At 42.3% G+C, this 25,100-nt stretch overlaps 1 protein-coding gene across 1 annotated transcript; it reads right to left on the bottom strand.

Moving 5' to 3' along the window:
* Window positions 1–10,542: 10,542 nt before the first annotated feature.
* On the bottom strand, window positions 10,543–25,077 carry NFS1 (NFS1 cysteine desulfurase). Its single transcript, XM_083873221.1, has 13 exons — window positions 24,919–25,077; window positions 24,759–24,826; window positions 23,895–24,011; window positions 22,483–22,566; window positions 21,660–21,812; window positions 20,633–20,726; window positions 17,936–18,070; window positions 16,463–16,620; window positions 14,931–15,036; window positions 14,677–14,758; window positions 13,269–13,352; window positions 13,058–13,147; window positions 10,543–12,410 (listed from the first exon to the last, which is right to left on the bottom strand). Exons 1-13 carry the CDS (start codon window positions 25,055–25,057, stop codon window positions 12,347–12,349), a joined length of 1,374 nt encoding a protein of 457 aa, XP_083729347.1. The 5' UTR covers window positions 25,058–25,077; the 3' UTR covers window positions 10,543–12,346.
* Window positions 25,078–25,100: the final 23 nt, after the last annotated feature.

Genomic DNA, 25,100 nt, shown 5'->3' with positions numbered 1-25,100 from the left:
CTGCGGCGCCGCCGGGGGGGCGGGGGCCAGGCGGGGCGGCACGAAGAAGGCGGGGTCGCGCGCGGGGGGACGACGCGTGCGCAGGCCTAGGCGGAGCCGCGGCCCTCGGGCCATCCCGCGGCCAGGGCTGGATTCGGGGACTTGTCCTGTTCTGGCGTTGGCGACGCCACTGAGGGCTTTACTGAGGAAACAGGGACTCAGGGAGAGCATTGAATTTCTAACGAAGAAAAGAACCCCGAGAGCAACTGTTTCTAACCTCTTGACGTACGACCAAGTCGCAGAATTAAAATGAAAGATTCCTGGGAGCTGATGCCCCGTGCCGTGTTTGTCCTTGGCTTAACTGAATACAGCACCAATAACCAGGTAGTGCCCTGAGCTAAGGCCACCCGGACCCTACTGGGTTCTTTGTCACTGTGCTTCAGTGGAGACAAGGCACAGCAGCACCAGGCATTTCCAATGGAAAAAGAAAAAAAAAAAAAAACCACACCACAACAACCCACCTGTTTAGTCCTCTGCAAGAAACGGATAAAAGAATAAATATTTGCCTCCCTTTGCAAATACTCTTGGCAGTAAATAAATGTTGGAGCTCAACTCAGTTAACTTTTGCCCTTGGTTTCTGTTAAGGGGTAATACCAACAAATTGTCATGGTTGTGCTCTCCTGAGGTAGAGGGATCCAGCGTGGGGCTGCTCAGCAGTACAATAATCCCCAGTCCATCATTTGTTTTCCTTTATATCCCCTCTTTCTACTCCCAAATTCTACTTTACTACTCTCATCTCCTCCCAGGCAACAGCCCACACTTGCTTATCTTCTTATTAAACCCAGTTTTTCAGATTTTGTATTCTATTTGGTATTTATAATAATAGATGGCCTGAAAACACCAGCTCTGCCAAGCTAATATCTCCTTGTCTTGTAAGTATAGGCAGTATCCAGTAATTCACCTTTCTATAGCACTAGTGACATAGACAGGGTTGGCTGTCACCATGCACTCTGACATAGCCCAGAAAAGCAAGTAATTGAAGTCACCAGAGGTGTCAACAGCCAGGCTTGTCAGCTTCCCTGGAGAGCTGGTTGCCTAAGACATGTGAGGGGGCAGCAGGAGCATCTGCAGCTCAGGGCTTCACTCTGCAACACCACAGCACTTCCCAAGCTGCACCAGCCACCCTGCAGTGGGGAGAGAGCGTAGGATAACAAAAGGACAGTGCTGGAATACCCCAGGTCAGAGGAGAAACAAGACTTTACAGCTTTTGTGCAATGTGATGAGTCACCACGTTACTTTTTGTTGTTCAAATAAAGTATGGTGAAGAGACTTGTAAGGTTTACTGTGTGGACCATTACGAGCATGCCAAGGGACCAAGTGTACTAAAGACAAGTCAGCCACATGGTCAGTTACCAACAGCAGGAGGAAAGTATCTATGGAAAGCAAAAACATTGATAGAAGGATAAAGGACAAGGGATCATGTAACCATGACCAGTGTTTTCCCTGTAGCATGCATGCAGAGAAAAGCAGACAGAGGAAAAAAGCATAAAAAAACCCCCAGGATTTGTCTTTATTAGATACTAGGAAACCATTGGGAGCACACTAATTTATGTATCTCCTTTACCAAAACTAAAACTGAAGAAAGGTGTTAGGTATGCAACTAGGGGAAGAAAATTTACACAAGACATTTTAAAGTAAAGCTTGAGAAAACCACCATCCACTGTGGCAATTCCACATATGAAATAAATGTATTTTCCTCCTTGCAATATTAGTTTTGCTGCACCATTATTCTAGAAGCATTACCCCAAATCCAAGGTTATTTGCTTCTCTAGACCCTAAAGGTACCATTCAATAAATACAACTTCTGATCCTGTTCCTTCATCTGTGATTAGGACGAATGAACTCAGTTTGCTAAATAATTCATACTACTTTGTATTTTCCTTTCCAATAATTACGTCAAGCACAAATCTTAATTGTTTCCAGATCATTTAGAAAACTTTCAACAGAAATAATCCGCACAGAGCCTCCCAGAAATGCTCTTGTCATTCCTCATCGCAATATCTACTTAAAACCTGTCAGTCAGATATGATGTGGCTTAATGATCCTGTGTACTCTTAGAATCAAACACTCTGTTGGTTTTACTATGCCTACGCAGCACAAGCCCACTCTGTTCATTAGTATGAGCTTTGCTTCTTATAAGAGCATCTTGTACCTGCCTTTTTTATGATTCTGATTTGGACAGATCAGAGGAACATCAGCTGTCAGAGGGATTTCTCTCAGCCACTCATATTGTCCATTTCTAAAACTGGCATTTTCTTCTCTCTTTCCAGTGCAGGACCTTATTCACTAGCCTAAAATTTCACCTAAAATTTTCACCAATACTAGAGGTCTTGGGCCATTTTTTTGGGACTCAGCACTGGGAAACTGCACCATTTCAACACACAGAGCATACATGTTAGCAGAAACAATTTCACCTAAACAGCCCATGACAGATGTCAAAAGAGAGAGAGAATTGCCAGCCAATCAGGCAGGCAAGTGTAGTTCCCCAGGGCTTCCACATTTCCCTTTTTAAAAATGGCGGATATTTTCCTGTTGCAGTGTTGGAGTCCAACTCAACCTACCTCAGCCAGCCCTGGCACCAATGACAAGTGAGGTACATTGCGGTGTGCAGACACACCTTCCTGATCCTGTGGCTTCTTTGTCCCACACCAGCATGAACACGGTGAGGAATAGAGAGAGGACTCTATGAGGAGTCAACCACTGTAGTTTATTAGCACCCTGCAAAGGACAACCTCGCTTCAGGCAGCCTGCCTCACACAGCACAGATCACCCCCGTGCAACAGCTTAAGTATGAGGGTGGAGAGAGGGGAAGGGTAGAACAAGGGACCAATCAGGTAAAGGCAGGGCGTGGCTCTGCATATGAAAGATAAACAGGGGAACCAATCAAGGAGGAGAAGGAAGGAGGGCCGGGATCCTGCCCAATCACTCAACAACCTCACTGGAACTTTCTAGACCCAGGGTGAGGCCTTGAAGTTACAGACAGGACCTGGAGGTTATATAACAGAGTGACTGATGGATAACTGTAACCAGGGTGAACCACAGGGGACAAATTCGGGGGGGTACAAAGAACAAACCATTATAACTTACATAGAACTATATAAAAACAAAGAATAAATGCATACACTAAACTGACAAAACTAAAAGCACACCACTACATCTTCCAGTCAGTGAAAACTTCACCAGACTGCCACGACTTCTCAAATTGATGAATTGTGTTTAACCACTTCCTCTGCCAGTTCCATAGAGGCCTCCTGGTGTTGCTGCCTGACTTTGTCTTTGTTGGGATGCATTGCTTCTGAGTTCAGAAGCGCTGATCCTTTAATATCAAACTCCTCTTCCTCTAGGGCATTATGCCATAGGACTCTATCAAGCAGATCCCTTGTTAGTCCAAAGTCTGTTCTCCAGAAGTCCAGCACAGTGGGCTTGCTTCTCAGCCTTGTCATTCCCCAAGGATTACAAACTCAAGTTTGAGAGCCCAGGCTGCCCTTGAGCGTCACATTTCCCACTGGCCTGTCCTTGTTGATGAGAATAAGGTGGCAGGAGCTCAGGACTTCTGGATGACCAACCAATATGATTAAGCAGAAGCCATTTATTGTTTATACACGGGAAAAAGGGTTAGAACAGATCCACCCTGCGGATCACAATTCATGCGATCATGCATTACTTGATTGGTGCTTTTATCTTATTCACGTGTTCAGCATGCACCCTTCAGGAAATATGATTGGTTATATGTGCTTCATGGCCTTCCTTTATCTAGTTCTTGCAGTCTTGGTATTCTGTTTCTCAGCTTCTTCTTTCGTATTTTAGAACAGTTTATGTCTTAGTAACCTTGATGAATTCCAGAGGGTTCTGATAAGAATGACTAAAGACTGGTTGGAGCACACTGTGGCCTAAGCTGTTCAAGTACATTGCTACAATTCCCCCTTCTTCTTCTTCTTGCACCAGCCAAACCCTATTTACTGTATTTTCTACCAAGCACGTCACCAATTTTATTATGCATGGAATAATACAGAGCAACAAAATAATGACTAATAGTAATAACATAGCTCCCTTTGTGATATCTTTCAACCATCCAGTTATTCCCCATCCCTCAAAGCATTCATCCAAACTTCAGTCATTCACAGTCAACTTCTTCATGTTGTCTTGCAATTGTTTGAGCTTCCTGTGAATGGATGCAGAACGGTCAGAGAAGTTCATACAACACATTCCTTCAAAATCCTCACACCCATGCCCATGTGCTCATAGCAAAACTCTATAGCAGCTCTATTTTGCAGTGTGCTGTGTTTAATACTATCTACATCAGTGAGCATCCGATTTAAAATATTAAATAATTAAATACTAAAATATTTAAAGTTATATTTATTTGCTTGGCTGTCCAGCATCCCAACTTATTAAGTGTAGCCAAAGCTTGAGCAGCATCAACACCCGGAGTAGGGAATTATACTAATATTCATGCTGGAGTGCCCCAAAACTCTACGTGATTGTCACAATCAGGGTCCAAGCTTGCAATTGCTCTTTTAGTTCTCTTGCTATGTTCCATTCTCTAAACTGTCTGATTCAGCATCTCTTGCATGCTAGGGGGAAACATGGTTAGTTACCCTAAATAACAAGGCCCACCAAACTAATTACTCGGAATTTTGAGGGCCATACCCCATCTCCACAGGTTAAAAAGACACCTGGTGGAAGTATTCTTACAGTCACATTTTCGCCAGCACTTCCAGGATAAATCCAATTGTGGCAATATTTAGTCACATTCTGATGTTAAAACAATTTACATCTCATTGAGGCTATTACCAGTTATCTATTAAAAACAGAGCAAGATACATAACCGATTACAATCAACAAAACTTACTAAATCCAATCATGTCACTGACACAGGGTCTCACAGCATGAGAAAAATAAAAATAATATCCATTGTCTCTAAGGAAAATTGGGATAAATGACCACTGTTTTAAAGTCCAAATAGTTGGAACTCAGGAGAAAGTCCATTAGCTGGAAATGTTGATCTTTGACATTATTGAATGTCTTACTGGGAGCTTGGAACAGGAAATAGCTGAAGAAGGTTGGTAGGAACACTGCACATGTGATGACGTAACACTTTTGTTGACAAATTCCCTAAGTATCCAGACATAGCCATCTTCTGGCAGTCCTACTTTTGCTCCTGTTCTGATTACAAAGACTGGGTACTGGTGAAGTCATTTCTCTTCCCACTGGGCCTCATTTTCTCAGAGGCAATTGATGTCTGACCAAATGAATAGATGACTACTTTTAACCTGTTGATGATAAAAACATGCATATCTTCTCTTTAAGTTAATGAATCAATTTGGCTTTGCTGTTGTACACTCAATTGGGATTTAGGTTTAATGATCTTTTTTCCAAATTTTTAATGTAAATACTGCATTATTCAAAATTATTTGTTGTCTTAATTTTTAATGTATATATTGCATTATTTGAGCATTCTTAAGGCATTAAATTCCCCTTCTTTTTGTGTTTTTTTTTTTTTTTTTAATGAGATGCATGTCCTTTGTTATGAGTACAAAGGGAATATTAGAACAGAACAATTTATGTAGTGAAACCACAAACTTAGAGCAATCAGGCATAATTCAAATACAACAATCAGGAATATTTCATATAACAGACAAAATTAATAACACATGTGAAATTAGGTAATTAGCAATCTCTGAAAAACTGTACCATCATCCCAGATTCTGCAAAGAGCCACTTCAAATCACTGAAGAATTGGATAATCATCTCTATTCCCAAGCTCACTTCAAAAATAGGTCCAGCTGTCGTATCAATCGGTTCAAATTGCTATGTTAAAGCCACTTGAGTATTGTTAGGATGCAGAAAACACCTGGGCCTGTTGGCAAATTTCTCATCTAGGTAGAGTTAAGGTAATAAGGCACTGCATTTACTGCTTTCTAGCTCTCCAGCAACCATAAAACTGTAAAAAATTATAATTCAGTCGGAAAACAAAATTAACTTTAAAAATCCTATTCAACACATTTTTAAGGCATACAAACACAATACGTAAAGCTTCATTAAACAGAGGTAGTCAGAAACCACTCCGCGCAGGAGCGGGGCGGGAAGGGGGGGGAGGGGGGTGCTATGCTGCCCACAGGGAAAAAGGAGAGGGAGGAGAAAAAGAAAGAAAACTTCAGTCGGTGCCATCTTGCAGCTGCTGGGCTGCAAAACAAACGCCGCAGTGTTGTACTCGTATCCGTAGAGATCAGATTCTTAACTCTGCAATTACCGGGCAGTGGTGGCGATGGAAGCCATGCCGACCCGTCGCAGCTCGCTCAGCTCGACTCGCCACATCCCTTCCACTGCTGCATCCCCGCCTCCCCCTAGATACCCGCGGGAGAAAAGCGAGCGAGGAAAAGCACAAAAAAAAAAAAAAAAAAAAAAAAAAAAAAAAAAAAAAAAAAAAAACACTCTAAAGACTACATGTAGCAAAAGGCGGGAAAACACCAAAAGCAAATACATAAAAGGTGAAAAAGACACAAAGCGCCTGTGGCTCCCATCTCCCGGCCCGGAGCCCGTGGAGCTCCACGGAGAGGGGCCACCGATCCAGGGGCCCAGCATGGCAGAGCCGCTGGCTCTGTTGAAAAGCCCGCGCAGCGAGACCAGGAGGGAATGTCATTGGAACTTACAGCTCCGGAAAGGAGTTGTGTTTCAGGAAATGTGGTGCAGTTCCTTTTATCGCGGCTACTTTCTCCGGAGAGCCGGGCTCGCTGATCCTCGCTGCCAGTACGGTCCAGAGGATCGGGACTATGATAAGCCAATCTTAAAATTGATTTGTCACTCCTTCTCCCTTCCGATATTAGCGCCAAAGTGAGTCAGATGCCGAGGGAGATAGAAGGGGGTATATGCAGCCTCCTGCTGCTGTTGTTAACTCCTCAGGGGAAACCACAGGGCAGCCACCCTGCAGGTATTCCTGTTGCCGGGGGAGGGGCGGGCAACACAATCCAGCTCCGTTTTCTCTGATTTTGCTGGCTGCGGAGCTGGCACGGGCTTTTGCTACACATTCTTACTGTTTGCAACCATCTGTTGAGTCTGTGACTCCGGCTCTCCTGGTGCAGAAGGTAGAGACGGTGTAATAGGTTCCTTCCCCCCAAAGAATTCTCGTGCAGATGTTGGAAATTGTTATAAATGTATATTATAAAACTGGCTTTTCACAAGATGTGTGCTATATGATTAATAACTTTGTGGTAAGGATATAAGTTTTTATTTCTGCTATTAGTAAACAAAATTAGGCATAGTAGTAGTAGTAGTAGATATAGTATGCTTAAACTGTCTGTTTAGCTGAGATAACATCCAGTGAACATGTAAAGATGACCTTGCTATTGATATATCAATTATCACCATCTGAAGAAAGTATGGACCAAGGCCCAAGCTGGAGGTAATAATGAAGATACAGCCACGAAACATGCATTCTCTAAAAAAGCGGACCCAAAGAGAGACCATGCAAAACCGTTCCTGGAATATGAAAATTAGTTTATGAAAAAATATGAATATTCAAAGACTGATGCAATAGAAAGAGTATTTAAAGAAGGCCTCTGAAATAGCAGGTTGTGGACTTGGCTGAATGTCAAGTCACCTGGCTGGCCATACTTCCTTTTTGCTTAATCTGTCTCCTAATTATCTTATTTTTTATTATTAAACCTATTTCTTAAAATTTACCAAGAAAGTGAACTCTGTTTTTCACAGAATGTAACCACAAGGTCATCTGGCTCTAAAGTGGCCTCTGCTCCTGCCGCAGCTGTTTTTTCTGTTTTTAACTGTCTTAGCACCATAATTATTAACTTCCACGTTGTGCTAAGTCCCTTGTTTTCTTTTGACCCATCACTCAGGGCATCCCAGAGAGCTACTCCCAGCTTTTCTCACTCAAGGGTGTTGAATACACCCCTGGGGGTGGCAAAAAATCCCCTCTCCTGACCCCATTTCAGTAGTCTTTTTAAGACCTCCACATCATATTTAATTGCTCTCTTAGAGAGAAAAAGCTGGAGGACATTTAGTGTGACCTGTTCTTCTTTTGACAATGCCTTTTCCCTCCTCCCAGCTCCCTGGCCGCTCACCTTTTCTGGTGTAGCCACTGCAGCATATGCATATTTATTCTGGAGCTTGTTTCCTGGGAGCTTTCTTTCTCCTGACTCCATGGAGCCGTCCTCCAACTCCTCCCCATCGCGGTCCCACTGCGGCAGTCTCTGACCAGCCTCCCACCTTTTCACTCCGCACTATCCCCTTCAGAGTCCAAATAATCCAGTCTGCTTCATTATCGTGTCATTTATCACATCACGGTCACCGGCATGCGGGAGCTCAGGACTCCTGGATGACCAACCAGTATGATTAAGCAGAATCCATTTATTATTTACATTAAGCTATATTTATACATTCAGAAACTACTCTTCACGTGATCATGCATTACTTGTTGATTGCTGCTTCTATCTTGTTGTGTGTTCAGCATGCACCTTTCTGGAAATATGATTGGTTACAGTCCAGTGCTTTATGGCCCTCCTTTATCTATTCTTGCAGTCTTGGGTTTCTCAGCTTCTTCTTTCTTATTTTAGAATAGTTTATGTCTTAGTAACCTTGACAAATTCCAGAGAGTTCTGATAAGAATGACTAAAGACAGTTTGGCTGGAGCACACTGTGGCCTAAGCTGCTCAAATACATTGCTACATAGCACCTCTCCTCATTGTCTCCTCTACCACTCTGCCACAACAAGGAAGTTGACATCAGTGTATTCCATGAACCTCCTGGATTGCCTGTGCCCTGATGGGTTCTCCCCCCAACAGATGTCAAGGTGGTTGAATTTCCCCATGAAAACTAGGGCTTGTAAACATGAGGCCATCCTTATTTTTCTGTGATGACCCTCATTGGCTCATCTTTGTGGTCAGGTGGCCTGTAGCAGACCCCCACTGTGATGTGACCTGTCCCTGCTCTCCAATTAATCCTGAATCCTGAACTCACAGTCAGCTCCTCATTCATCCCCAGGTGGAGCTCCATGCACTCCTGCTGGTCATTGGCATAGAGAGCAACATAAAGAGCCTCTCTTCTCCCCTGCTTGTGTCCTTCCATTCCAACCCTCCAGTCACAAGAGTCATCCCAACACATCTCCCTCTTAATGAGATCATGGCCCTCCAGGCACATGGATGGTTCTAACTGAAATACTCACTTCAGATGCCTTTGCTTTTTTCAGTAGGTGAAGGGCAGCCTTGAGGAGTGGAGGAATCAGCCCAGGACCCCTCCTTTGGGGATTCTCAGAGTAGAGAAAATGGGAGAGTTCCCAGGTCAGAGAGGCCCCAGTACAGGGAGGTCACTGCAGCTCAGGAGAGCCCCAAGAGTCTCACTCAGGGCCACTGTTTACAGGGCCACAAGGGATGGGCTTTTGTCACAACTATGTTTCATCCTGGTCCCACTTCAGGTCAGGAACTTTCTTTGAAAGTGGGAAAACGAGAGTATTATGCTATTCAGGGGAAAAAAAAAAGTTCCCAAGGCTGTTAATTTAAAAAAAAAAAATAAAAATAAAAGTAGGAGCTCAACCCAAAGGCTGTTCAAGGCCAAGGCCCAAGTGAGCATTTTTCAGATCATGGTGCAGCCTGGAAAGGGGGATGATGCACCACCATATATTGGTATCCAACTGGTATGAGTGGGACAGACTGAGGTTCCCATCCCCCAAAGGTTTTAACTGCATTCACTGAGGCACAGTTAGATGTCTATTCTTGGCATTATTTATTTCTGTCATGGGGGAAGTAGCTGCACTGTACATTTTTCCTCATCCTGTCCTATAAACATTTCAAATAAACATTTGCTGTCACAGTACAGCGGATCTGTAGCTGGACAGATAAATCTAGCTATAATAGGAAACCAAATTTGGCTCTCCTAGTTCAATAAACAAGTCCCTAGGTGAACAATCATAAGATAGATTTAAACTCAGAGACCTCAGCCAATCCCTTCCAACCCTAAATGCAGATGTATCATTGGCCAAGGAACTGGGTGGTGTTAAGACCCAGACCAATTGGTGTCTAGATCCAGGAGTTTTGAATTCTCTATATAAGAAGGTTCCAAACAATAAAACAGGCTGCTTGTCTTATGATCAAGAGGACTCAAGACATGATTTCTGTCTCCAATCTATGACCTCACATAACAATTTGTTACTAGTATGAATGCATTTCCCTAACCTTTACAAGTAGAATTTTTATTTTAGAACTTATCAAATAACAGATGGTCAAAATATTCAAAAATTGAGGCTCTCTTTTTTCAAAATAACCACAATTTAAGCTATTTGAGTTAAAAAATCAGCTCAGATCAGGCATTGAGTTTGAGAATGACAACTCTTCAAAAGTCAAATGTCAACTCAATGGCAGTGAACTTCTAACAGTGTTCACAGAAAAGTTCACCCTTTTCTGTTGCCTAATTAAAGCTGCAATTCAGCTACTTACTGATTGTCCTGCATGGTTCATCCAACAAGGTGCATCCAAAAGACTGACAGTAGCCAAGTTTCATTCTTATCTGTAACTTTTTATCATTCTCAAAACACAAAAACAATTCATAAACATCTATTTCTAAAACATGCTAGAAAGCATGTTATCACATGCTTAATCCAGAAAATCTGCATGGCCCAAGGATGAAAAAGAGTACATACAACACCACTAAAACATATTTATGCATATGGTAGTTTAAAAATCTGATGAAATATAAGGTGCCAGCACTACAATATTAAAATTGCTAAAGCTAGTAATTTCAAATAGAACCACCAAGGATTAGCTTTGCATTACAACTGAATCTGTCCTTAGTAACAAAAAATGCACAAGGTTCTGTAATACAATCCATCTTGTGAGATTCAGCTTCAGCTTTTACATGCCACAGTTGTTGCTCAAGATAGATTCCATCCCAAACTGAAGGTGAACATATTGTCTATGGGGTATACCAAATTCATCAGCTAACACAGCATCCATCAATAAACACACCATTTTGAGAGCTCTTTGTTTATGCACTGAAAAAAAGGCACGTTGCTATAAAAGGTTCAGTTTCTTACTGGAAAGATCACCAAAGGTAAGAAAGGAGAAACACTGATAGTAATGACTCTTATCAAACCCTTTTTAAGAGGTACTACCCCCAGGATGTCCAGGGAACAGATTGCCATGCGAATCTCCAGTCAGACAGTACAGCCTGTGAGACAAAAAAAACCCCTTCAGTGCCAGGTGTTCTAATCTCCAGACAAAATATATTGGCTGGGTTGGGCAGACTCCTTGCAGCAACAGAAACCAAGGGCCCATAGGCAAACTAAGTAACAGGAAAGGCCTCGTGACAAAGGGAGGAAAAAAAACAATAAAACAAACCACAAGGAAAAATAATAATAATAATAATAAAAATAAAAAAAATAAAAATTAAAAAAAAAAAAATAAAAAAAAAACCAACACCACAAAAACAAAAACCCCAGACTGCTTTAAGACATTGCACTGTATCTGCTCTCCCTATCACCACTACCACTTGCTCCCACCAAACTGATGGTGCCACAAAAGCTGACATATTCTGCCTATCCCCTCCCCCAGTCATTCAAGTTTTCTTTCCTCACTGAGAAAAAACTGCATGGAAAAAACCCAATGGTGGGGACAGCAAAGTGCATCATGATTGTATCATAAACTCTGAAACACAGAAGAATCTTTTGGATTAATGCACAGAAAAAGAGAAGATGCACATACAAAAAAAACCCAAGGAAAATGGGCCAAAAATACTCAATTTCAGAAAAAAATTGTTCTTAGCTACACATACAACTTCTCTCTGAAGGCACATAGCCACACTGAGGCATCCCTTTCTTCTGGAGATCCAAGTGTTCTCCTATCTGAGAATTTCTTGCAATACAAGGCATTTGAGAGGCAAAACCCAGCTGATGTTACAGGATACCCACCTCAAACTGAACACATTTGCAACAGGTCTGTGGTGCAAACACAACAGTGACTTGGGATGTGTTACACCGAGAAGGAACCTCTTGCCAGAATTCACTGGCCCGGAAGTTAACACACTGATTTAATTTTCCCATCAGGAAATACATTTCTGAATAAATTATGGTTTACCATAAATTTCTGTGTGTCAGTAGAAACACAGTGGGTGTCAGATCAGCCTGCCTTACTCCATGATAAAAACTAGTTTCATTTTTGGCTTCTTAGATTCTGTGATTTGAAAGGGTAGTCCTCCCGTCAAAATGCAAGTGTCAGAAAACAGAAGTGCTGCATAATTTGCTCAAGATTGTACAGAAAAATGCATTTTAATCCATATCTAGTCCATGGATAGCAATGTTTTCTCAGTGCTGAGTCCATTTAATGCTTTTGAGGTCAATTCCATCCTGCACCATTTCCCAGAGAGGGCTGTAAAGAAAACGAGAAAACTGAGGAAAAATGAGAAAACTAAAATTGCACAGGACAGCTTCAATAATAATTAAATAGCTTTTATTAATGACACAATGAATTAGGAGATATCTATCTGACTGTCTTGCCCTTCTGGAGGTCAGTGAGCTTCAGATGATCAACCCTCAACTGTGTTCTCAAAAATACAAGAGATGACAGAGTAGCTGCTCCACCTCATTTCCTGCTCCTACTTTCAGCAAAAAGCACTGGTGTCTTTGAGACTGAACCCTTGAATTTTCACTGTCCAGATAAGTCACCAGTCTTTCAGTTTCACCAGAATAAAACAACTTAACAATATATTAACTCAGTAAAAACCATCTCTGATTTAAAACCTCCTAGGTACTGCCCTACGTGCCTGCCCTAATCATATTCTTTCTCTGATAAAAGCCATCTGGGAAAAGGTTTGGTGTCACATTTGTTTTCTTAGAAATTTGTCACTGATGTTGAAATCGGGCTCCTACCCACTTGGGAGACACTGTTGCTGATAGAGAGAAACACCAATCAGATTTCTGAAGCAAACAATTACAATTATTCAACTAAATAAGTCAATTTCTTCCCATGATTATCACACCTAAGCAGTCTTCACGTTCAGTAAGACAGTATCTCACCTCATTTCCCTCAGCCTCTTCACATGCTGTATGCACTTCTGCACTGTATAATCCACTTCTTCTTCTGTAGTGAAACGACCAATGCCGAACCTAAACCAAAAGAAAATCATTAAGGAACTGAGTAACAAGCATATGGAGGGGGTGGAACAAATCTACCATTTATCAGGAATGAAAAATATTTGGAAGCGTTAGGGCAGACCACACCACACACCTTATAGATGAGTGAGCCAAATCTTCATCTGTTCCGATTGCCCGCAAAACATAGGAAGGTTCCAGAGAGGCTGATGTGCAAGCACTGGGAATGGGAAGGCACGGAGATGTCAGACTTGCTTAATCTCCTCCAACAAAGAACAGGTCACTTACCTCTTTACAACACCCTGTATCAGCTTCCCCAGCCTCCTAGAAACTACAAGTGAATACAAGCAAGTAAAGTGATACTTCTGCTACTGAAGAAAAAAAGAATACAAGAGGGAGGCATTATCGAGAAATGAGAGTAATAAATTAGGAGCATAAGGAAAGGACAGAGAATATAGATAATACGCAAGAATAAATATAGAGGCAGCAGGAATGCAGATTAAGAGGTAGTTGAAGTAGAGGCTGTGAAAAAAAGACAAAGACAGAAACTATCCTGAGAAGTTTACATGACAGGAACATAAAAGGAAAAAAAAAAAAAGGCTTCACAAGTTGCTGTTTGGCAGCAGAACAAATAAATTAAAAACAGTGCACAAGAGGGATAGAGCAAGATGATTGCAGTTGTCAACAGAGAGAGCTTCCACCTTGCAGCAGTATACAGAATTGGTTACATGCTGTGACTCAGTTTTTACAGGTAGCAATACACGGTGCCAACTGGAGAGCTGTAAACAGCTCCCCAATGCACAAAGCAGAGACTCAGAAGAGATCTTCACATTACAGAAGTGTTTGGCTTCAGGGACGGTCATGTGGAGACTTGTTCTTCCTGCTCATAGTGTCAACCAGTTTCTAATTAGCCTATGCTGACCACTTTGCTCTCAAAGGTGAAGGAAGGAGAGGAAGGAATTACACTCCATTCATTTCATCATGAACATCAGGTTTGTCTTGGTACCTGAAATATTACTTGTCACTCCTGAAGTCAGGAGAGCTCCATAAAAGCACATGCACTATTCTTTCTTGCTTTTGCATTTAACACAGTAAGTATGAGCTGATTTAATTCAGATACATGCTCAGCCTCATTAATTGCAGTTAAAATCTGCCAAAGGACAGAAGCTGTTCAAATCTTGGTGGCCTTTAGAATTAAAGTGTCACCAAGTCAAGGCTACTCAAACAACCAGTTTGCAAGGCTAGTAGGTAGGAATTTCTGGGTTAGTTTCTGTGATTTTGTGGGGGTCTTTTTGTTAGGACATTTTTTGGTTGGTTTTTTGTTTAGTTTTGGTTTTGTTTTTTTTTTCTTCCAGAATAGGTAAATTTGACCTTCAGTTGAAATGTGTCACTTAAACACCACTGTAAAATGTAATCAATGCCAGGCTGACTCATTAACTGAATATGCAAATACGGGGCACAGAGGAGACTACTACTTAGATTTTACCTTCATTAGCAGATACTATTTTCTCTCAAGAACACACTGCTATCCTTCCCATACATACCTTCCTGAAGACAGTGCGACATCTTTCAGAGCCATCAGAAGACTCTCCCCTTCCACATATGCAAAAGATAAATTGATGCATCCTACATACAAATAAATGAAATAGAAAAAAAGAAACCATCAACTAAAATCTCAGGCAAATTGTCCCCTGCAGGGCAGGACTTGCATCATGTGCTCAAGTGCATTATTCAGTCACAGCCACTAACACCAAGCAGACAGACAGTACTAATGGGCTCAGAATTTTGCTTGAGTTACCTGGATAGCGATGCTCTCGATCTCCATTCATCACCACATCAGGAACTTCACTCATTATTTTTGTAACCAGTCGTTCTGCCAGTTGTAAGATTCGCTTATGGTCATACTAGCAAAGAAACCAGAAAAGACACAAATAATAAACAGTGTACAGTCTGACCTCACTCAGACTGCTTTGTGTCACCAGCTACAAGCATAATTAAGTAACTGGGCTTGGCCAGACAAGGTAAAGAACAAAGCTGAAACTTAAACTGTCAAACTTTGCCTGCTCTAGACACTGTTTTAAAAGAGAACAACCCCTTGGCTCCTAGCTATCTCAGTCTTCACAAATGTTTCAAGCCATTCAGAAAGATTTACCTACACAAGCTGCCCAACTGACTTTTATAAAAGCACTGAGTTCTTTGGATTTAAAGACAAGTTAGGCAATGGAGAAAATGATGCATTTTGCACAAGAAAGGGCACCTATTATGGCAAGTGCCTCTTATTTCCCAGGAGCTCTCTAACTGTACCACAGAAAGACATGGACTTGCAAATTACTATGAATTCAGCTTTTATAGTAAGTAGCCTGCACTTACTTACAAGAACCGCCCATGTGCAGTGTCTTGTTCTAGACTGAAAAATGAGGTCACTTATACCAAGAAAGCAGTAAGGTCTGGGATCAGCTTTGGCACACAGAACTGGCTACATACACGTGCAATTCATGCTTTTTTACACTTGAAAAAGTTAAAAGAAAACCAGGCTAGCTTCAACATCAGTTGGTTTCAAAATGCCATAACTCTGCCAGGCAAGAAGGAGAATCCAGATCTGAGGCTTCTGCAGAATTCAGACTTTGCAGGCTCCCTAGCCTCGACTTCCATAACCACATAGCTCAGATGGTGGAATTCTGCCTGTCTCCTGGAAAGAAGCTTGGTATTTTGGGTGCAGACATCTGGCCTATGTATCCCATTGTCACTCTAAGTATTTTTACTTTCCAGCTGTAAGGAAGGCACTGGTGCTCAAAAATCAATGTAGTAGCATACAGAGGCTCAGACACCAGACCTAGGAAGCAAATTTTACTGTCCAAGCTAGGAAAAAAGAAAATAAATTCTTAGTTACAAAGCTGCAGTAAATTTGAACTTATACTTAATAGGTACAATGCATATAATAACAGACTGGGAAGTCTCATTTTTTCAATACACATTACATAAACATGACAGTCATGTCAAAGATGCTGCTAATACACCTGTGTACAATGGAGAAGCACATTTAGGTGTACAAGCACATAAAAGCCATATTTCACTAAAACTGACTGTCAATTGTAGCCTTGTTGTAGAAAACTATGACTCAGACCACTTCAAGAAAAAAGAAACTTTAGAAAGAATTTACAATTACCCAAAAACATCCCTTAAATTCTCAAAACATTCACTTAATGCTAAAACATGAGAATCAAATTTAAATCAGTTACATGGATGCAAAAAGACCTAAGGAATCCAAGACCTAAATGGTGCCGTTACACTATTTTCTGGAACCCAGGGAAAGAATCTTGTTGCACATACCTCCATCTCTTGCTGTGCCACTTCACATGCTGCCCCCAGTCCCACTGCTAGAGGTGTGGGCACAGTCCCAGACCGCAGTCCTCTCTCCTGGCCTCCCCCGCTCTGCAGGGGTTCTAGTCTGACGCGTGGTCGGCGGCGAACATAGAGAGCACCAACCCCTTGGAAGCAAGGAAAGCTGTTTTACCATATGCCTAGAGTTCTGAAATCATGAACAGGGACTCCAAGCTTTGCAAACATTCCTTATTTCCACAGCAAACACACACGTGGACACTCAACTGGAGAAAAATAAAGTGAACAAGTTCAGTATTATCTTCTAGGAAATGGTGTTTGTCCCCAAGCCTGATCACGTTCAGGCTCGCAGAGCTTCAGCCATGGGAGCTCATTTTCTTCCACTCTGCTTCAGTCACTCAAGAACTCAGCGCTTCCCTTCCTTTCCACAAGTCCTATACACAATTCCTGAAGTTCAGGCTCTTGCACTGAAGTTTTTATGTGCATTCCCTATGTTCTCTTACTGACTTCCAAATTCTTTCCCTGGATTACTAGGCCACAACCAGTCCCAGGAGTCCTCTTCCTTTCTTATCATTAGGAAGACTCATTAGTGCCAGAAATTTTCAGCAGGTGGATTAGATGAGCCAGTTTTGCAAGTCAGTTAATTGAATGCTCTATTCTCCTCACCTAGAAACCAAATTTTCATGTCAAGTGCCCTGGTACACTTAAGGAGTGACTGTCACCACAAGAAGAACAGTTGCAACTTCCAGGCATAACAAATGGTGAAAATTTATGTCTGTCATCTGTCCAAAATTGCTGGTTGAAAACTTAGTTACAGAGATAATGTCTTCAGCTCTCAGCAGAACTCATACAGAAAAAAAATGTTGAAAAATAAGAATTTTGTCTTTTGTTTCCAAATAGCACATAGCATACAGCAAACCTCATCTTTGGTTCTCTAAAACCCATTGTCACAAAGCAAATTTGTGAGTCAACCAGAAAATGCATAGCTGCATATTAAACCCCATTCTGCAAAGAAAATGCACAAATGGAGTTGGGGGGAATAAAGCCACTGGAAGTAAAAAACAATCAAAAATCACCAATCAGTTACCTTTTGGTCTCCCTGTTGCAAGCCACACTCTGGTCTAAACTTTGCCCTATAACCAAGTGATTTCATTTCAATCATTTCAGCATTAGTTCTGTTTCACATCAAGCAGATGACTCCTGAAAACCTCACTGCTGTAATGCTGCCACCATTATACAGCACTGTTTCTTCTTCCTTCAGTGATGCCGCCTCAACCCATCTACCACTGAAGATCCACTTACCACAGCTCTACATTGGGAGCAATGCCTGAGCTGCTCTGAAGTCTGTCCAACACCACTCAAAATAGTTTTCTACAGCTTAAGTAACTGACACTATATGACTTTGCACCTTGTGTAGTTGCCTTAAGGTAGGTATGGAAACAACAATTCCCTATAAAGTAGTACCTTTGGGCCCATAAATTTTATGGCCACTGATGCTCATTAGGTCAATTTTCATGTTGTTGACGTCCATAGGAATTTTACCAATTGCTTGTGCAGCATCCGTGTGGAAGAAAACCTTCCGTGCACGGCAGATCTCACCTGTAGTAGAGAAAACAAAACCACATTATCTTAACTAATTGCTATGATCCCAAATTTTCCAGTGATGGATCTAAAGCAATGGTGAATCTTAAATATCAGCAAGTTATTTAGGTATCTGAGGTGATAAAGGCAGAAACTGGGGCTGTGATGTTTCTTTTACAGTGAAATGGCTACAGCTGTGCACAGGCTACTGTAGCTGATGCCTTGGCACAGGTTTAGGCAGGTAAGACTACAGTAATTTTCCTCAGTTGTGAAGTTAAAAAGTTAAGAACTGTTAAGAACTGAGATTATTTCCAAACCCACACCTAACAAGTTTAAGAACAAATGAGCTCACATGAAATATCAAAGTCTCCATACAGGAGACTCCACAGTTGGACATTTTTTTTTCCCTGGTTCTTTTTCTTCTCAACATTCAGTACAAGCCAGCCTTCCTTTCAAGTTTGTATTTGCCATGTATTTTTATGTCATTTCCTCTATTTTCCAAGTTTTCCAACACTCAGCTTCAAAAACATTCTCAGAATTGTGACACATATACTTATTACTACCACCTGAAGTCAGCTGGACCTGCCACCAGGCTAAAATATATGAAGGAACAAAATAATGTATTGTTCATAGGCAGCAAATATAACTTTTATTTTTGTCATCAAAAAAATCACAATGCCTCTTCCATAGAATCTGCACAGCTGCATCCAAGACCTCTCCTCTGCACAAGAGGTTCAACATGATACTTCACAGGATAAGTAACTCTCCTGTGGACCAGCATAGTCAGGCCACAGGCCACATGGTAATGGGGCCTCAGCCTCCCTTGGGAAGGCCTCAGGTCTGGCCTGTTGCATCTGTTATCAAGGTGTTATGAGAACATACTGGGGAAACTAGAGCTGGCACCAGCTGTCTCTGGCATTTTTAAACGTGGGACCATAAGTAAGGACCTTGACAATATAAGCACAGCAGGAAAATAAGAATCCTTGGGCCTGTAAGCAACTCGCTGAGGGTCAAATGCTTGTCAATGAAGAAATAGAACCTTGAAAAACCTTGGCAAAAATGCTGGTTTCAGCTCAATGAAGAAAGAAATAAATGCAGCAACTAAGCACGAAGAAAACTGGGTGCAAAACAAGATGCCTGCCACAGCCTAAGAAAACAATATCCTATGGAGTATTTACTCCAGAGCAGAGTCAAAGCCAAAATATTGTCTAAAAATTCAAACATCTTATGAAAGGATGTCTTGAATACGAAGGTGTGCTGGTTTTGGCTGGGGTAGAGCTCACTTTCTTCACAGTGGCTAGGATAGGGCTGTGTTTTGGATTTGTGCTGAAAACAGAGGTAATAATACAGAAATGTTTCTGATACTGCTAACCAGGGCTTGTACAAAGCCAAGGCCTCTTTTGCCCCTCGTACAGCGATGCTGGCAAGGGGGCTGGGGGCACATGGGAGGCTGAGAGGAGACACAGCCAGGACAGGTGACCCAAGATTACCAAAGGCATAGTTCAGACCATATGACGTATGTCATACACTTTCAATATAGAAAGCTGTGAGGAAGAAGGTAGAAGGAGGAGACATTTGGAGTGATGGTGTTTGTCTTCTCAAATCACCACCACATGGGATGGGGCCCTGCTCTCCTGGAGGTGGATGAACACCTGCCTGGCCATAGGAAGCAGTATAGAATTCTTTGTTTTTCTTTGCTTATGTGCATGGTTTTTGCTTTCCATACTAAACTGTCTTTATCTCAACCCATGAGTTTCCTAGCTTTTACCATTCCAATTGTCTCCCAGATCCTGCTGGTGGGGGAGTGAGTGAGCAGCGGCAAGGTGCTTGGTTGCCAGCTGGAGTGAAACCAGGACAGAAAGAGTATATGTTTTGCTACTGTCACAGGAAATTTTATCAACAAATCATCTGGGATCCAGGGACCTGGAGGATCATCAGGCAGGCCCTCGCTCACCCTGCTTGCTCCAACAACCATGGTTCTCCAGGGTCTCTCTTCATCTGCTCTGAGGTTCCTGTCACTCCACCTGACAGCTCAGAGCCTGGCTCACCCTCTCCCTGCCTCCTCCTCCAGAAGCATAGCTCTTTCAGTGGCCTTTTGGCCTACAAAGGAATTGTTCACGACTATATACGACAATATTGGGTGAAGGATCATCCAAGTGTGCTGTTCACCATCCTCTCCCACTCCAAATCCTGCACATTTCTCCTCTTAAACACTACAAGTGATCAATAAATCATTATAGTATATAAGCTCAAATCTGGCCAGTTATTCTGTACAATTTTTTCATTCATCATACAAGCAAAAGAACTGCAGCTGATCCATCCAGGGCAATGACTGCTGCAATGCTCACCATAAAGGTACTGAATTTCATTCTCATTTCCCTTTTGAAATCAGTTTTTATTTGGGACAGCAGTATTATTTATTTATATTACATTTTTTATTTTAAAATATTTCTCTTATTATTTTTCCCTTAGATATATTACACCTAATCTTTTGCATCAGTACCATTTGGGAATGAAAATATTAACTAAAATGAAGCAGAAGCAACCTTAGCTGGCATCTAGAAGCCACAGTGTACTTACCAATATCACAAATTGGCTGCTTTACTCCTATTTCATTATTTACAGTCATAACAGAAACCAAACTTGTATCCGGCTGGAATGCAGCCTCCAGCTCCTGGTGAAAGATTCAAGGGAACAACAGTTGTGACTAACAGAGAAGCAAGAATCCTGTGCACATCTTCAATTTACCAGCAACTCAACCACCAGTCCCTCATTTGCAACAAACACCTGGAGTTCTGACTAACAGCCCTGGGGAGAACACTAACCCATATGAATATTAAATGCCTGTAGAAGAGGAGTGAATCAATTGCATTTCTGCATGTTCTAACCCTCTGATGCACCTGCCACCCCACTTGATTAAATCATATCTCAACAGGTTTTGCTATATCCCTGAATTTTTCTGAACTTTTTTTTTTTTAACAAATTAACCACCCACAGAACAGCTTAAGCCTCTTCTAGCCAAGGTGAGGCTAGCTGTAAAGGAACTGCTCTTTATACAAAAATCACATCACACCTGCAGCAACATGCTCAGAAAACATGACTCACTACTTTGCTCACAGGCTGATCCATCGGTCCCATCACAAACACCACCGCTCTTCATGGCAGGTGAGGGACTGGAAATAAAACTGCTGCTGCCCTGTGCTACAGGATGTCAATGATGAACTAAATACATACAACTTCTACATCTCAGGGCTGCAGCCAGTATATACAGAAGGGCTGACTCATGGACAGCCATAAGAAGTAATGTAATTACTGAAACAATGCCTCAAGTACTTGGCTTCTTATAGGGTACACAACAGCTCCACCTCCACAGCAGCAGCTGAACAGTGGGATAGGATGTGGATGTTCTGGTTAAGAAAAGGTGTAGGACATCAGAAAGAACAGAAAATCCTTCTCCAGATCTGACAGATTTGATTATGATTCTCATTCTACTTTGTGATATTGATCATTTTTTCGTCTTTTTCATCTAGAGGACACAAGGTTTTGAGCATCAATTTGAAGCAAAAACCTCTTTTATTTTTGGTTTCTTCTGTCAGTAACAACTTACCTTCAGATCTATGAGACCATTTTTTTTAACAGGTAGATACGTGACACGAAACCCTTCTGTTTCCAGGGAACGACAAGAATCCAACACACACTTGTGCTCTGTTTGCGTAGTAATGATATGCTTTTTTCTGGATTTATAGAACCTTGCAACACCCTGTCAGGCATAGTCCATGAAAAAGAAATTGGCCACTGAAGAAAGCAGGCATTACACAGTATGACTGGAAATAAGAAATTACTACTTAGATATAGTTCATTTGGATCTTTCCAGTTTGACCCAAGTCATGAATCTAAAAGGTACTGACACATAATCCACACTACATATCTCTATCAACTTTTCAAAGCATCTCATGTCTCAAAAACTGTGAAAATGTTTATTGCTGCTAAGCTGTAGAAGCCATTAACCAAAGCATTTTTTGAAAACTTTTGTAGTGGACTCGTAAACACTGAGAAGTCTGAACAACCACATACTACATACACAACCTAGTCTTCATCAGAAAAATGTTTCTAATCCACATGTCCACTATATTTCACAACAAAGATTTTAATTTCATAAGCAGAAATATTGTATTTGGTGTATGCAAGATAAACATAAAATATTTTACAATGCCCTCAAAATCATGTCCTGAGCACCAAAATATTAATTCATATATGAATGAATTAATATTCATTCTGCCATATATGTAACAGAGTATCACAAAAATTAAATCCAGAAATGCAAATATGTTATACTCCAATATATTAACATTTAAATTGTTAAGAGATGCATACAGTTTTTAAATACATAATTTTAACATAATAAATAATAATCAGTATAAAACTTTTACCTTAATTGCCATATTATTAGATTCTGTTGCACCACTGGTAAAGATAATTTCCCGTGAATCAGCTCCTATTAAATCGGCAACTTGCTGTTTAAAAAGAAATACAAATTTGACTTGTTAAGAAAACATACAATGAATTCACTACAGCAAAATACATGTGACATGTTTTCAAGAATACTACTTTCAACTTCAAAAGGATTACAGCTGATACCTATCAAAGTGATGCTACAAATAGTCTAAATATCTGCATTATAAAATACACAATGAATCCACGGTCATTAGGAGTGGTACTAAGCATTAACCTGTTATAAAAGAGATTAAAGTTTAAGCAGAAAAAACCCCATTACATATTACTTCAAAGAAAAATTACAAACACCCCTACCTAAGATTAGAAGTATAATAAAACATGGAGTTAGCCCAATCATTGCAGCAACATGATTGTGACTCCAGAAAATCAAAAATACTGAGGCACTTTTACTTAAAAGTATTTGTTTCTGCCAATTCAGTTGCTCTAATTTCACTGTAGGAGCAAGTGCTCGCTTCTGCACCTGTGACTGGATAACCCTCAGTGTCCATACAGGCTGGGGAACAAGAGGCTGGAGAGCAGCACCACAGAAAGGCACCTGGAAGTTTGGGCTGAGGGCAAGTGGAACAGGAGCCAGCAGTGCCTTGATAGCCCCAAGGGCCAGCCCTGTCCTGGGGGACATCAGGCCCAGCACTGCCAGCCGAGCAAGGGGTGACTGTCCTGCTCTGCTCTGGGTTGGCCTCACCTCGAGTCCTGGGGGCAATTTGGGACAAATCTATATAAGGATATGAAGTTATTAGAGAACATGCAGAGGAGATACATGAAATGGTTAAGGATCTAGAGGAGAGTCTGTAAAACAAACAGCTGAGGTCACTTGATTCTTTCAGTCTGAAGAGGAAACTGAGGTCAGACCTCACTGGGGGCTGCAGCTTCCTCATGAGGGGCAGCAGAGAGGCAGCTCTCTGCTCCTGGAGACCAGTGACAGGGCCTGAAGGAACAGATAGAGCTGTGTCAGGGGAACTGCAGGCTAGATATTAGGAAAAAAGTTTTTTACCCAGAGAGGGTGGTCAGGCACTGGAACAGGCTCCCCAGGGAAGTGGTTACAGCCTTAAGCCTGCCATAGTTCTTTCAGGTACCTAGTGGGATTGTTGGAGTATCCTGTGCAGGGCCAGAGTTGAACTTGATGATCCATGTGGGTCCCTTCCATCTTCAAATACTCTATGATGCTATTTTCTCCTGCAATAGATCTGCTGAAGTACAGCTAAGCAAAAAGGAAGCTGCTAAATTCAGCCCACACAGAAGAGGGTTTGGGATTTTTTAAGGTTCTTTTGACCCTGAATTTCCTCATCAACAGGAAAACCAATATGACCGTGAAGAGACAAAGACTCACCCGCCTCGCATTCTCCATGGCAGCCTCACTCTCCCAGCCATAGGCATGGGTCCTGGAGTGGGGGTTGCCATAGTAGGCTGTTAGGTATGGAAGCATGCTGTCCAGGACTCTGGGATCCTGTGGAACACAAACCACCAGCCTTAAAAAAGAAGGGAAACTATATCTGTTCCCTCTGGACATGCCCCCTTGCCATAGGCTCAGTAGCACTTCTGTTGCAGTGTCTTGCTTTAGCTTAGGCCTGACCTTGAAACCTTGAGGCTATTACATGTTACAGGTAACACAAGTATTCGGCAATTACGGTCTGTGCATGTAACCCTGATCTGCACTGAACGTCAAAGAAAAACAGCATCATTTAAGAAAACTTAATCAAAGAATGGTTTGGGTTGGAAAAGATTTTAAAGCTTATCTTGTTCCATGCCCCTGCCACGGACAGGGAAACACCTTCCACTAGATCAGGTCGCACCAAGCCCCATCCAATCTGACCTTTCTTCTGAGCAGAAAAAAATACAAGGTCTTAAAATGTTAAGAAATATGTCAGATCAGTATTTTGATTGAATTCACTTCCTGCTTCTCTCAACCGTCCCCACTCCCGCAGAGGTCGCTGCGAGTCCCTTCGCGGCTCCGCCACGCTCCCGCCCTGCTGCGCTGGGGCTGCCCATCCAGGGGGCTGCCCGGCGTAGCTATAGCCTCTCCGCGAAGTGTCCCGACTTCCCTGTGGTGACAGGAACAGCCTGTGCCGCTACAGGCGGCGCCGAACCCCGCCTCTGTCCCCGACGGCAGCTCGGGGCACACGTGACCGCTCAGGTGAGCGAACCGGGGGTGCCGGGACCCTGCTCGGCTTCCCATGCTCAGTGCGGCCCTTACCAGCGGGGTGGTGGCCTGAACATCCATGTAAAGCGGCCGAGGAGCACGGCTGCCATCGCTGGGTCGCCCTGATGGGAGAAGACAGGGAAAGCTGCTGTCAAGGGCTGGGAGTAGCGGGGGGCTGTCCCTGGACAGGGACTCTGCCCGACTGCGGCCTTACCTGGTCCCGGTCCCGGTCCCGGTCCCGATCCTGATCCTGATCCCGATCCCGATCCCGGTCCCGGTCCCGGTCCCCCTGCCCGGAGCCGCCGCGGGGCTCCTTCGCCTCTCAGGGCCGCCAAGCGTCGCCACAGCAGCATGGCGCACGCTGGGCAGAACGCGGGTGTGCCCGCCTCTTCCTAT

Source organism: Zosterops lateralis (genome assembly GCF_965231275.1).
Source record: "Zosterops lateralis genome assembly, chromosome: 16".
NCBI classification, from domain to species: Eukaryota; Metazoa; Chordata; class Aves; order Passeriformes; family Zosteropidae; genus Zosterops; species Zosterops lateralis.
This window is presented reverse-complemented; position numbering and strand designations above follow the sequence as displayed.

Excerpts from the sequence above, each read along its gene's own strand:
- NFS1 (XM_083873221.1), bottom strand. The coding sequence starts at position 25,057 with ATGCTGCTGTGGCGACGCTTGGCGGCCCTGAGAGGCGAAGGAGCCCCG. Across the intron at positions 20,727-21,659 it reads ATGGTCTCATAGATCTGAAG|GAGCTGGAGGCTGCATTCCA; the intron begins GTAAGTTGTTAC and ends ATCTTTCACCAG. Across the intron at positions 14,759-14,930 it reads TCGAGAGCATCGCTATCCAG|GATGCATCAATTTATCTTTT; the intron begins GTAACTCAAGCA and ends ATTTGTATGTAG.